The 13,170-nt window shown below is 35.9% G+C and overlaps 1 protein-coding gene across 3 annotated transcripts in view; it reads left to right on the top strand.

The window, feature by feature from the left end:
- Positions 1 to 13,170, top strand: part of LOC110100045 — a 78,475-nt gene that overhangs the window by 34,982 nt on the left and 30,323 nt on the right. For all 3 annotated transcript variants that reach the window (XM_028697739.1, XM_028697740.1, XM_028697741.1), the window contains exons 8-11: positions 4,231 to 4,375; positions 4,449 to 4,517; positions 4,617 to 4,662; positions 11,243 to 11,667. In XM_028697739.1, coding sequence (XP_028553572.1) covers positions 4,231 to 4,375; positions 4,449 to 4,517; positions 4,617 to 4,662; positions 11,243 to 11,667 — 685 coding nt within the window. The remainder of the gene's footprint in view (positions 1 to 4,230; positions 4,376 to 4,448; positions 4,518 to 4,616; positions 4,663 to 11,242; positions 11,668 to 13,170) is intronic.

The raw sequence follows: 13,170 nt of genomic DNA, 5'->3' as shown, positions 1-13,170 counted from the left end.
AGTAATACTTTCATCTTTATGTTCATGATAAATATAATGTTTAAAATTACACAATTAGATATTGAGGCATTTTTCATATGTGAGGCGTGGTGTAAGCCTTAAGGTACCTCATAGAAAGCTTAGGGGTAGTTTGGGTATTTATGAGCTTCTAAAAATCATAACTCTCAATTAAAACGGAATTAAATATAAGTTTTATATACCAAATTGATCAGAATTTTACGCTCCATTTTATAAAATTATTTGCGTCGAAATCTAACAACTTCGAATTTTTCACTTAAAGTACGTCGCGGCGCTTTGAAAAGCGTGCGAAGTCTGAAATGGCTTTTGCTGGTTTTTACATTAGAGGATATTTCAATAAAGGTGGATGAGATATTTTACTAAACTTTTCAATGAAGATGAGGATGCTCAGGTGGATGAGGGGCTTTATTCTTAAAGATAGGATACAAAATGAGCATATACGTGAAAAGGTTGGAGTAGCTACAGTGGAAGAGAAGATTAGAGAGAGAGTCACCCTAGATGATTTGGTCACATAAAACGGCGGCTGATGACCCGGTTAGGAAAGTAGATGTATTGGATTTAACTTATGTTAAGAAAGGTAGAGGTATACCTAAAAAGACTTGGTTAGAAAGTATTAGAAATGACCTTTCGTTTTTAGACTTAGATGAGAATTTGACTCTTAATAGAACATAACGGAGAAAAAAAGATTCATGTAGCCGATCTCATATAGTGGGATAAAGGTTTGTTGTTGTTGTAACAATATATTTAAGGATGACATAAGAAATAAATTAATATATATATATATATTAAACAAGAAATTGGACATGACGCAAAGTGACAAGTAATAAATTATGTAAAATTAAATTGAAATCCAAACATAAAAATAAGAGAACAACATAAAATGTAGTAATTGCATAACTATATAAAATGTAGTTCAGCTCAAAAAAAATTTTCTCCAATTCCCTATTCATCCATGTTTAATTCATAAAAAAATAGTAATGATATAAAAATAACTCGAAAGTCATCTGATCTGTCATCATTGAAGGGGACTTCATTTGAATCATCATCATAATGAATTGATCTCTCTTCTGTCTCATCTTCTGTTGAGTCCAATTTCTCCCAATCTATTTCTTCATCTTATTCAATCTTTCTCTTTCTTAAACGTTTGTCATTAACATAAAGATGAGAGCAATACTTCAAATTAAAGAAGCTTAAAAAAATAAATTTGTTTTAGTTGTTATACACCATTTCTCTTTAGTTCTTTTGTACCTAGCTAGTGATGGATGCAGATGCTTTGTTTCTATAACCATCAAATAAATCAATGTCCAAGAATTAAGTCTATGCAATGTGCAACACAGTTTAATATAAGTGCTTCCTCTTCTTCATGAGTTTTGCACCTGTAGCCCTATAAATGTTAGCATTATTTGTCATCACTTGAACCATGAAGTGCTCTCCGATCTCTTCAATGACACCATCTAGCACTCTAAAAAGAAACTCTGCATCTTTTACTTTATCAGATGTCTGAATAGACTTCTATTCTTTACGTTTGACTATCCTTTAAACATGATAATCACCCCTGTCTAGCTCTAGGCCCTCTTGATTTTCTCAATTTCTTTATGAGTGTTGGTCAACTCCTTCAAAACTCATTTCCTCAAATCAGACATGAATGGAGGTTTCAATCTTCGCACATAAGTTCCAATTGAACAGAACATTTTGTAGTAAGCAAGGTAGGTTTCAACATTGAAAGGGATAGCATTCTCATAAAAAAATCTCCCTATATCCATGCATACCCATATTCCATGCCTCAACAATCTCTAGGGTTAGCTTCTATGATACTGAAGGCCTATCTTTGTGTCTATCCTCTAACGCATTTGACATGTACTGATCCATGGGAACCTTGCACCCCTATTAGACATGAGTTCCAATGAGGATGATGAGTCCCGACCACGATCGCTTCTATAGTATGAGCCAACATCAACTCTTTTCTTAAACTATTTCTATGCCAAGTGCTTTGACGTTATTGCTTTATTCATGTATGTATGCTATGATCTCCTCCTTTACTGTATTAGGCACTTTGACATATGGTGCCACATTCTTATGGGATCTGGATATGTTCTCTTTCATCCTAGTGACACCACCCTTCATCATCTTCTTATAGTAATTACATTTCAAATACACATGCATCTTGTTGTCACCTCCCACATCAACTTGATTGCTATATTTTCATGTCAAGTCCTTCCTATGACCTGACGTTTTATCTTTTCCTCTAACCATCCTCAATAGACTCGTAAAACAACAAATTGAGAATAAAAAATTCAAGTTAATAAACATGATTTTAAATTTTAACATTTAAAATTAAAGTTCGGTTTACAGAACATAATGAAGAATATACAGAAGTAGATATGGAGAAGTAGGCGAACTCAACATTAACGAAGAAATGTAGAAAAGGCTAAATCTTGTTAAACACCAAAAATCACAAAGTTAAATGACTAAGAATCTCAGCTAATGTTTGTTTGTATCACAACTATTTAAATTACATATTATATGTCTAAACTTAATTCTACTAATTATAAACTCTCTATCTCTCTGTTATTTGAACTTTTTACTTATTTTAACAATATCACATTGGCTAGAATCATCATTTGTAAACAAAGTACAATTCATAATTAATATGAAAATATATGGAGTCAATATTTATCAATTATGTTATCATATTATAGTTGTAACTCTTTGATCACTCTCCAAAAGGGTTTAAATTCAAATCTACCAATTTTCTTTAACTTTTAAGCTAAAGAAGGAGAAGGAATGGCATCACACCTCACAACTCAGTGGCGTCAAAGAACTTCGGATGCAAGAGAAGCAGTTTAACCTATGAAAATAGATGAAGGCCGCAAATCTCACAAAAAGTCTAAGCTCCACTTCACGGTGTTTTTGACATTCTTGTCCTAAATCATGAATTTCGTAAATCTAAAATGGAGGAGAAGAGAACTAAAGAGTAGAACTATCGTTATCTTGGCGGCTAGCACTAGGCACGACTTCCGATCCAATAGAAACAACACGTCGAAGGAGGCGGGCTAAAGAGAACTATCGTTACCTTGGTGGCTAGCACCAAGTGCAGCTTTCGATCTGATAGCAACAACATGTTGAAGGAGGTGAAGAAGCTTCATTTAGCGACTCTTTCAGTCACTCGAAGCCGAAGCAGCCGGGGCTTAAAATGTGATCGATTAAGTTACGTTTAAAAAAAAAAAAGAGAATTTGTGAGGTGAGGCATACCTTAGCAAAATTGAGGCATACGCCTCATAAGTTTAGCTCAAGGCATGTGCCTCGATGTTTTTTTGGTGAGAATTACATTGAGGTTTGTCTTGTATTGCACAATTTTAAACATGGGATAAACGTTTAGGGAAGAGGAAGAAGATTGAAATAGATGAAAAAGCAAATTGTGAAGCATTGGACTTCACAGGTGATGAGGCAGGGGAGAGAGCAATTCATTATGATGATTACTCACATGAAAACTCCCTCAGTGATTACAACAAAGATGACTTCTGAGTTGTTGTCATACTATTAGTGTTTCTTTAAGAATAAAATGTGGATGAGTAGAGAACTGAGAAAGGAGGAATTTCAAGTTGAACTTGATGGCTTGATGTTATATAATACTTTTGTGCAATTTCTATATTTTATTTTGTTTAGTTATTGTGATATTTGGATTTTAATTCTATTTAATACAATTTATCACTTAGTGTCGTGTGCAATTTTTGTTCATATGTATTTCAATATGTTACATCATAATTCAATAAAAAGGTAATGGCATCATTTAACGTATTATTTAGTTAGTATAAAAAAAATCACTTGCAACCTTCATTTTCACCATACACAATTTTTTGATTTTGAGGCTTATGCGTCAAAATGACTTGAGGCTCACATCTCGCCTCACGGACGGTAAACGCCTGAATATCAATTGTGCAATTTTAAACCTGGATGAGTCTCAATTTGATATATGCCAATTCTTCAGTGTTTGTGTTTGTTTACTTCTGACATGCGAGTGCTCTGGCCAATGCTATGCTGTAACTCTTGTTTTTACTTGTACTGGAGCATTGAGAAGGTGATATATTACTTAAAAAAAAAAAAGGTGATATATTACTTATCTGTGTTGTACCCTTACTGGAATAGATTTTTAAATTCATGCTTTAAATTTCATTTTTTTTCCTAGTTAACAATGTACGGCTTTGGTTGCAGATACCGAAATTTTGAAAGATTGCATCGACATCTTAAGGAAATACGTAACTATTCCTTATCTTTGCCACCAAAGAGATTTTTGTCATCCAGCATTGATGATTACTTTGTTCATCAACGATGCATTCTTCTTGACAAATATTTGCAAGTAGGATTCTACCATTTTTTTCTGAAAAGGCTTAACCATTTTGATTTTTCACTATTTTCTTTTTAAATTTTAGGATCTTTTGGCTATAGCTAATATTGCAGAACAACACGAAGTGTGGGACTTTTTAAGTGCTTCATCAAAGGTTGTTATATTTTCTTTTGGACTCCCTAATATTGTATGTTGTTGAGTTTACGCATTTGTTATTGTAGAAGCTAATGTTTATCATTTTTTTTTTTTGAAGAATTATTCCTTCGGAAAATCTACTTCAGTCATGAAAACATTGGCTGGTATGTCCCGCAGCTTCCCTTTGTCTTTTGCGTTTCTATAATCCATCTATCTTTCTGTATAATATAATGTTCAAGTTTAATTTCATGGAATCTTTTGATGCAAATCCGAAACAATTTATTATTTGGAAACACAAATTGTGTCTTGATATATTTTTAGCTATCCCTATTTCTTATTTTTCGTTTTTTTAATGTTTATTTTCTTATAAAACATTATGATGATGAAATTATTGAGAACGAGATGTGTTTGTTTTGATTTTTCTATTAGGTTTGATTAATTGCTGCAAGCATTTTGATTTTGTCTGTCCGATTCTCTTGTTGAATGTTTTCTTTTCCTCTGCTTCAGTATACTTTACGGCTATAGTAGCTTTGCTGTTAGTTTGACGTGCTGGAGATCTCAGTTTTCCTTCTATTCCCCTTTTTGCAATATTATGGGGCTTCAGGTTCTTTGATCTGCATTAATTTCTGATGCGGGCAAAAAATATAGGGGTGCCTATACCCTTCGCCCACAAGCAGCAGACTGGACTTCCTAAACGACGAGAACGAGTAAGACGAGAAAAGGAAGAACAAACTCTTACATTTCAAATAAAATATATCAAAAGTCTTGCAACAATGACTCTTGCAAAATTAAACCGACTTACAAACTTGACTCAATCACTTGACGACACCCTAAAGTTGCTTCACTTAGAGAAGAAGGATACAGATGGAGTGGCACTTGCGGAGAGACGAAAGAGGTTAGAAGCCAAGAAGAAGGGTGGAAAGAGCCCGCAGGATTTCCGGAGGGGATGAGAAAGAAGGGTGGAAAGAGTCCGCAGGATTTCCGGAGGGGATGATATAATAAAAGTGCATTAAATAGAAGATAAATATGAGTTAAAATTTAGCTAATAATGAGCTAACCTCTAGTCCAATAAATGAACTAAAAATCAGCTCATAAATGAGCTAAATTCCAGCTCAAAATTCTTTGAGCTTGAAGACTCGGGAGAGGCCAAAATTGATTTAATTTGGGCCTGAGTTGACCCCCTTTTGCCTACATCAATTGCTGAACTACATGCTTGAGTTTTAAAGCTATGGTTGGCTTGTTTCCTTTTCTATTCGTTTTTTGCGCTGCAGCTGGTATTCAATTGATTGGTTTCCTTCTATTCTCGCATGCTACACTTTAGCATGGTGATATGGCAGGAGCAGGAGTGGGAACGGTGAGACGTAGGAGAGGGGTTGATTTGGAGGTGTTAAATTATGAAATATTTCCTAATTGAAGAGGGCTGATTTGGGTGCTGATTTAGAGGGGATTAATTATGAAATGGTTACTAATTGAAGAGGGCAGATTTGGGGTTGATTTGGAGGTAATTAAACAAGAAATGTTTCTTAATTGAAGAGGGAATATTTGGGGGCTGATTTGGGAGGGAAATAATGAAGAAATAGGGAAAATTTGTGAGGGAATTGGGGGAGGGCTGTGTGGGTATTTGATGTTTATTGTTTGCTTTAATTAGGTGATTTTCCTAGTATTATGGGTATGTGTTGTTTGTTGGATTTAGATTGTTCTTATGGTGCTTGGGCTCTAGCCGGTGGCTAGAGATTCGAGAGAGCAGGATCTTCCTCTTCAATTGAAGATCCACTTGTATCTTGTCTCTCTTTCATAAAACTTTCAATAAAAAGAGTGTTCTTGTGTGTTCTATTCCTGATTTTCTTGTTGTGGATTTTCAGAAATTGCTGAAATTTGATTTTAGCCAAGGCTTTTCCTAAATTTCTGCAAGCACTTCCTATCAAATGGTATCAGAGCGGTGTCCTGGGCTGAAATTTAAGTCCCCATTTTTCTTCCCACCTTTCTGATTTTCGCCGATTTAAGGCTAGATTTGCCAAATTTTGTTGTTTTTCACCGTTTGGAACCTAAATCTGTGAATGGAAGCAAAGAAGATGGCGGTGTTGGAAGGCGAGATGGAAAATCTCAAGGCTCGACTGGGGGAAAGATATTCCGATATGGAAGAGAGGATATCATCCATAGAGAGCCACTTAAAAAATATGGAAGACATGATGAAGGAGTTGATCAAAATATAGTCAAAAGACTCATCGACGGTTCTGAGGGCTGAACCAAAGGGGAAGGTGATTCGGGAGGACTATGATGAAGTGGAGAGTGTTTTCCATCAAGGACCACCACATAGGGCTCCGTTGATGGGTGGATCGAGGTATTCTGAAGGAAGGATAGCAAGGAGGAGGAAGGTCGAACCCTTTGGGAAACTATCTGGGTATGGGGAGAGGTGGCATGGAGGAGGTCATGGTTGGACGAAGCCATGGGGTTCAAATCAGCCATGGGAGGAAGGGAGAGGTTCGCACCATCATTACATAGGAGGAACTAACGGAGGGAGAAGCCATGGAGTTATGGATGCAAGATCGAGAAAGTTGAAGATGCCATTGTTAGAAGGGGAAGATGCTCAGGGTTGGGTGTATCGAGTGGAGCATTACTTTGCAATCAACAGCCTGATGGAAGGGAAAAAACTCATGGTGGCAGTGCTATGTTTGGAGTGAAAAGCCCTAGCTTGGTGTCAATGGAGGGAGGCTTGATATTTGATCTATTCATGAGGGGAATTTAAGGAGAGGTTGTTAGATCATTTCTAAGTCATTCAGGAAGGAGACTATGAATATTTCTATGCCTTAACTCAGGAGGGGACAATCATTGAGTATTGGGAGAAGTTTGAGCTGCTGTCGGGAAGACAAGGGAAGTTTCGAAGAAGGGTTTGAAAGGAATTTCATGAAGAGGTTTAGGGAGGACATACCAGCAGAGCTCAAGGTGCTGACCTAGAGGGCTGAGAATGATAACGTAGCTAGCTCAGAGGGTGGAGGAAAAATATCGGAGGGAGAAGGCCAGCCGGTGCAACATTATGGGAGGGGCTTACAGGAGCACCTCTACAAATCGAGCAATGAGAAACCATTCGATGTCTTTTCAGAGGGAAGCACCAAAGGAGGACACCAGAGTTTACCCTGGAGACAACTTTAAGCGCCTTACAAAAACGGAAGTGCATGATAGGCGGGCAAAAGAGTTATGCTTCATATGTGATGACAAGTATATACCGGGGTACAAGTATAAAGACCAAACTCTTCAGTTCTCATCGTCTGTGATGACGTGGAAGCTGAGAAGGGAGCTAGGAGTGAGGCATCAGTGGAGGGGGAAAAGCTGCATTTAGACATGACAAAGGTCTCTTTGAACGCAGTGGTGGGATTCACTCTGATTCACACCATGAAAGTGAGGAGAAATAGCAGACATGGAGGTAGTGGTATTAATAGATAGTGGGGTTACCCACGCTTCATCTCCAACCAGGTCGTGGACCAATTTGGGATGAAACTGGTGGACACAGGGTGCTATGGGGTGATGATGGGCACTGAGAAGATGGAGACATGTAAAGGAGTGTGTAGGGGGTGGTTCTGATTATACAGGGAGTCCAGGTGAGGGAGGACTTTCTCCTATTGGAGTTAGGGAGCATTGGTGTCTTCCTAATAATGAAATGCATGTAGAAGTTTGGAAAGACCAAGATTGATTGGTGGATGCTATCGATGGAGTTCAAGGTTGAAGGGAGGAAAGTAGTTACTAGAGGGGATCCTAGCCTGTCCAAAACAATGGTTCCACTCAAAACCATGTTCAAGGCGACACAAGGAGCAGGGTTGTGCTACTTGGTGGAGCTATAGACTATAGAGCCTAGAGGAGGTTCGAGATTCAAGGTTGGCCAGGTACCCCCCCCCCCTCCCCAATCAGAGACAAAGGGTTCCTCAGTCATTTTTCATCTTTCTATCTTGACGACAATATGCTTTTTTTGTTTGGGGGGGGGGGGGGTGGGTGTGGGGTGAATATTGATATGGAGGGAGCGGGAGCCATAGGAGAGGGAGGCTAATTTGGAGGGAGCGGGAGCCACAGGAGAGGGAGGCTGATTTGGGGGGATTAATTTGAAAATATTTCCTAATTGAAGAGGGTAGATTTGGGGGCTGATTTGGTGGGGATTAATTTGGAAATATTTGCTAATTGAAGAGGGTAGATTTTGGGGCTGATTTGGAGGCGATTAATTAGGAAATATTTCCTAATTGAAAAGGGCTGATTTTGGGAGGAAAATAATTAAGGAAATAGGGCAACTTTGGGAGGGAATCGGGGGAGGGCTTTTTGGGTATTTGCTGTTTATTGTTTGCTTTAATTAGGTGATTTTCATAGGGTTAATGTTATGTGTTGTTTGCTGAATTTAGATTGTTCTTAGGGTGTTTGGGCTCTAGCTGGCGGCTAGAGATTTGGGAGAGCCAAATCTTCCCCTTCAATTAAAGTTCCACTTGTGTCTTGTCTTTCTTTCATAAAACTTTCAATAAAAAAAGTGTTCTTGGGTGTTCTATTCCTAGTTTTCTTGTCGTGGGTTTTCTGAAATTGCTGAAATCAGATTTCAGCCAAGGTTTTTTCTAAATTTCTGTAAGCACTTCCTATCACATGGATGTTGAATTGCTGGAAGCTGGAAATGAGATTTTAGAAGCTAAAACTTACTGTTTTACTGAAACTAAAATAGGACTGCTGTGCTTGCTGGAATCCATATGCATTGCATTGAAACTTGCATATTAGTCTAGGTCTTGGGATGATTTGAGAAGTTATTTATTTGGGATCTTTTTATGTTTTAAAAATGAGCCTTAAGGCTTGTAAAAGATATGTGATTGAGATCTTACTAAGTTTGGTGCATGCTAGTTTTTCTTCTTTTGGAATGAGTCTTAGTCACTGTAGAATTTTTTTTTTTAATATTTTAGAATTTTATATTTATTTTCAGACCTGTGGAATATTAGGTTTTGATGACTTTTACACTATTGATTAGAACGAATAAAGTGCATTTTTTTCCTTGCAAAAATATTAATCTTTGATTATATCAGAATTTGAGAAAGTGTGAATTGTGGTGTTTTGAGTGTTTTACTTGTGCATTTCATCCTGTATTTGCATTAGTAAAACGTCTATCCTAAAGCGTCCTGCATTACTGGTGGTTCTATTATTATCTTTTTCGTCAAGAAAGAATACAACTTTGATTTGCATTTTCCACTAAATTTTTTTTGCACTTAGACATTCACTTTTCCAAGTTATGTATTATCAACATAGTTGTGGTGTGTCAAAATTATACAAGTTTCTTTTATCCAAGTGGTTTTATATTTACTTTGTTCAACTTTTTATTTGCTATTACTGCTTGGTATGAGTGTGAAACTTAATGGTAAGGCTTTCTCGATTTTCATTATGAGGCATCACATGAAGCCTTTTAATTCATCAAAAAAATAAAAAATAAAAAATAGAAGGCATTTTTCTTCAATTTCCATGTTTATGATTTATGATTTTGATATCCATATGCGGTAATTAGGTTCTAGTTATGAAGCACGTATACAAATATGATATGAATTGGATACGGTGATATAGCATTACTGCAAAAGATAGGACATGACACGCTATGAACATGATTTTATAAAATATATAATTTTTACTTTTTCTATTAAAGGCTTCACATGATGAATTATGGTATCATAACAGACACCTTATGATGATAAAAAAAAAACATGATTAATAATAAAAAAAAATATATTTTTTCACACAAGCTACATTAATCCTTTTCAATTAGCACATGACTTTAATGGAGAAAATCAATCATTTGAGGCAATATCTAATCATTTTTTATTAGATTTTTAAGGTAAGTGAACAATGAAGCAAATACTAAAATATAAATTTATACAAGTATAAAATAAATTATATAGAAGCTACCTTAGCTAGTTTATATGGGATATCATCATAAATTTATTTATACAATGCCAAAAAATTCAGCATGACTTTGAAGGGCTTAGACCTTGACTGCACCAGAAATTAGTGTAATATGATTATTAATTCACACAGTCAGTTTTAAGCTCTGCTTTTTAAGTCATGACTATGTCCTGTCGTATTTGATAAGTGCCAGAGTCCAATTTTACACAACAAAAAAAACAAAAAAACAAATTTTGAAGTGTTAGACTGTGTTGGGGCGTGTCAGAGCTGTGTCTGTGTTCGTCATGTGTTGGGGCGTGTCAGAGCTGTGTTTGTGTTCGTCATGTATCCGATGCAGCTACAAAAGTCATTTGGAAGCGTGTTCATATTTCATTGAGTTCTAGCTAGGCTGGGTTTCTATAATCTTAAAATACATTTTTCTTGTGTATTCTAACATGGATACAGAATTATGTAGTAATTAGCTTGTGGTTTATGTTGTAACCAAAGATGAATATGTTTACCATCTCATTTCACACTAATTCGTGTAGATAGTAGCTTCATCTTGCTAATCTTAACATATGAGGTTTCTGGTGCAAGGTCGACTTCTCCTAGCATCCTCATGGATTTGGGAATCCTGAAACCCTGTGGTCAGGAGCAGCCACTTCTACCAACTTCTGAATTTTAATTTTTCTGTCTGCAGATGATTGTTCGTGGTATTAAGATCATGTTAAGAATAAAGATCTTCCTGATAATTACTCCTAAAAATACTGATATATGATATTTTGTTGCTATATCACCTTCTTGTAAGTATAATTGTTCTTCTTATTAATATTTTTTTTTTGTTCTTTTCATTAATAGTTAATATGGACGATGCCATGGATGATATAGTTCGTCAATTTAAACGTAAAGTTGTTGGATCATCACCATCTCATATGAAGTCTTCCACACAAGCAGAACATAGCATAACCTTACCTTTGAATGAAGGAGATACAAAGAAGATGAGTCCGACATACAGCAATATGGAAACTTATCAGAGTGTCTCTGACGATGATGCACATGATGAAGATCAGTCTTCTACTTTAGATAGTGGGTGGCACTCAGACAATGAATTGAAAGGTCTTCCACCACGGATCATTAAGCGCAAAGAGGAATCTAATAGTTTGGTGTTTGAGAAAAGTGAACAATCAGAGCAGTTCAAGAGGATAAGACTTGATACTTTCTCAACCTCTAATAATTTGGTTGCTTCTGATACCATGGAAGATTTGGCTCAAGTACCACCTGAGGTATAACTCATAAGTTTCTGTTAGCTAATTCCTTGCTCCGCAATGTATTTTATCTTTGAAATTTAAGGTGTATGGTCAAACTGAGATATAGATCTTACTAGCTTTTATATTTTTTTTAGTGAAGACGGTGCTTTTGAGCTCTTGGGACAATAGATGTCCTTGGTTAGACACAGTAGATTAAATTTCTTAAACACCAACTAATTGTCTCTTTTAAATGTTTCTATTATCGTCCACAAAGCAATCTGGGTTTTTAACTAGGCGTTGTTTAAAATTGCATAATATGAGGTTCACCTCCCGCCTCAGCTCAATTCTTGTGAAAAATGCCTTAAGGCTTACGCCTTGAGCTTTTTTTATGAGGCGTGCGCCTTAATTTTGTTGAGGTGTGCCTCGCCTCAATGGCATGAGGCGTACGTCTCTCTCTCTCTCTTATATTATTATTATTATTATTAAAGCTTGCCTAAGTCCTAAACTAAAGTTATGAACAAATTATGCCTTCATGCATCCGAAATCGCAACAACTTTCTCTCAATATATCACTTTACATTATTTACTTTTAACCTATATATTTTATCACTTGTCACTTTACATTCTATGCAATTTTTTGTTTCATATGTATGCAAATTTGTTATTTCATAGGCTAATAGAAAGTTAATATGTCATCCTTTTATATATAATTTTAGTATTATATAAAAATTTACTTTTAACCTATATATTTTACTACACTCAATTTTTTAATTTTGAGGCTTACGAATCAAAACACCTTGAGACATACGCCTTGCCTCACAAAAAAAAATGCCTCAATACCCAACTGCGCAATTTTAAGCCTTGCAACAAGAAAACCATGTTTTTTATGAATTTATACTTCATTTGCATTATGTTTTAATGGCCTGGAGTGGGTTTGAGTCTCATTAGCATGGATATTGTCATGTAAATGTTGGGTCATTTGCATGTTGATCTAGGTGAAGCCTATATTATAAATGGAAAAATGGTAAGGTTTGATTAATTTGTACTGTTCTAATATGTTAGAAAATGTGTTGGATTAAGTATAATATATAATTTTTATTGTTGTTACTTTTAAATATTGTCATTATTTGGGCTATGGTTGTGGATGATGTGTATAAGGTCAACGATGAAGGAATCCCATTGCCTTTAGGATTTAGAACTCCTTATTCTAGGAAGGTGCATTCTAATGTCTCTATTTTGCTAAAAATATCAATCCCATATATAGCTATCGAAGGAGTGCACATTATTTTTATTATCAATGTCCAATCAAACTTAATTGATCTGATTACATTTAATGAAGCTTGCAACTATTAGGGAATTTATTCCTATTCCTCCATGAAATCTCAATGTTTGTATTGGAAGTACTTGTTTGGAGATTTTAAGTAGGGCATGGGATATGGGGAAGCTAGTTTTTTTTTATACAACAACAAGAAGAAGAAGCCTTTATCCACTATGTGGGGTCGGCTACATGAATCCTTTTTCTCCATTGTGTCCTGTTAAG

The sequence above is a fragment of the Dendrobium catenatum genome, unplaced genomic scaffold, assembly GCF_001605985.2.
Source record: "Dendrobium catenatum unplaced genomic scaffold, ASM160598v2 fragScaff_scaffold_993, whole genome shotgun sequence".
Lineage (NCBI taxonomy): Eukaryota > Viridiplantae > Streptophyta > Magnoliopsida > Asparagales > Orchidaceae > Dendrobium > Dendrobium catenatum.
This window is presented reverse-complemented; position numbering and strand designations above follow the sequence as displayed.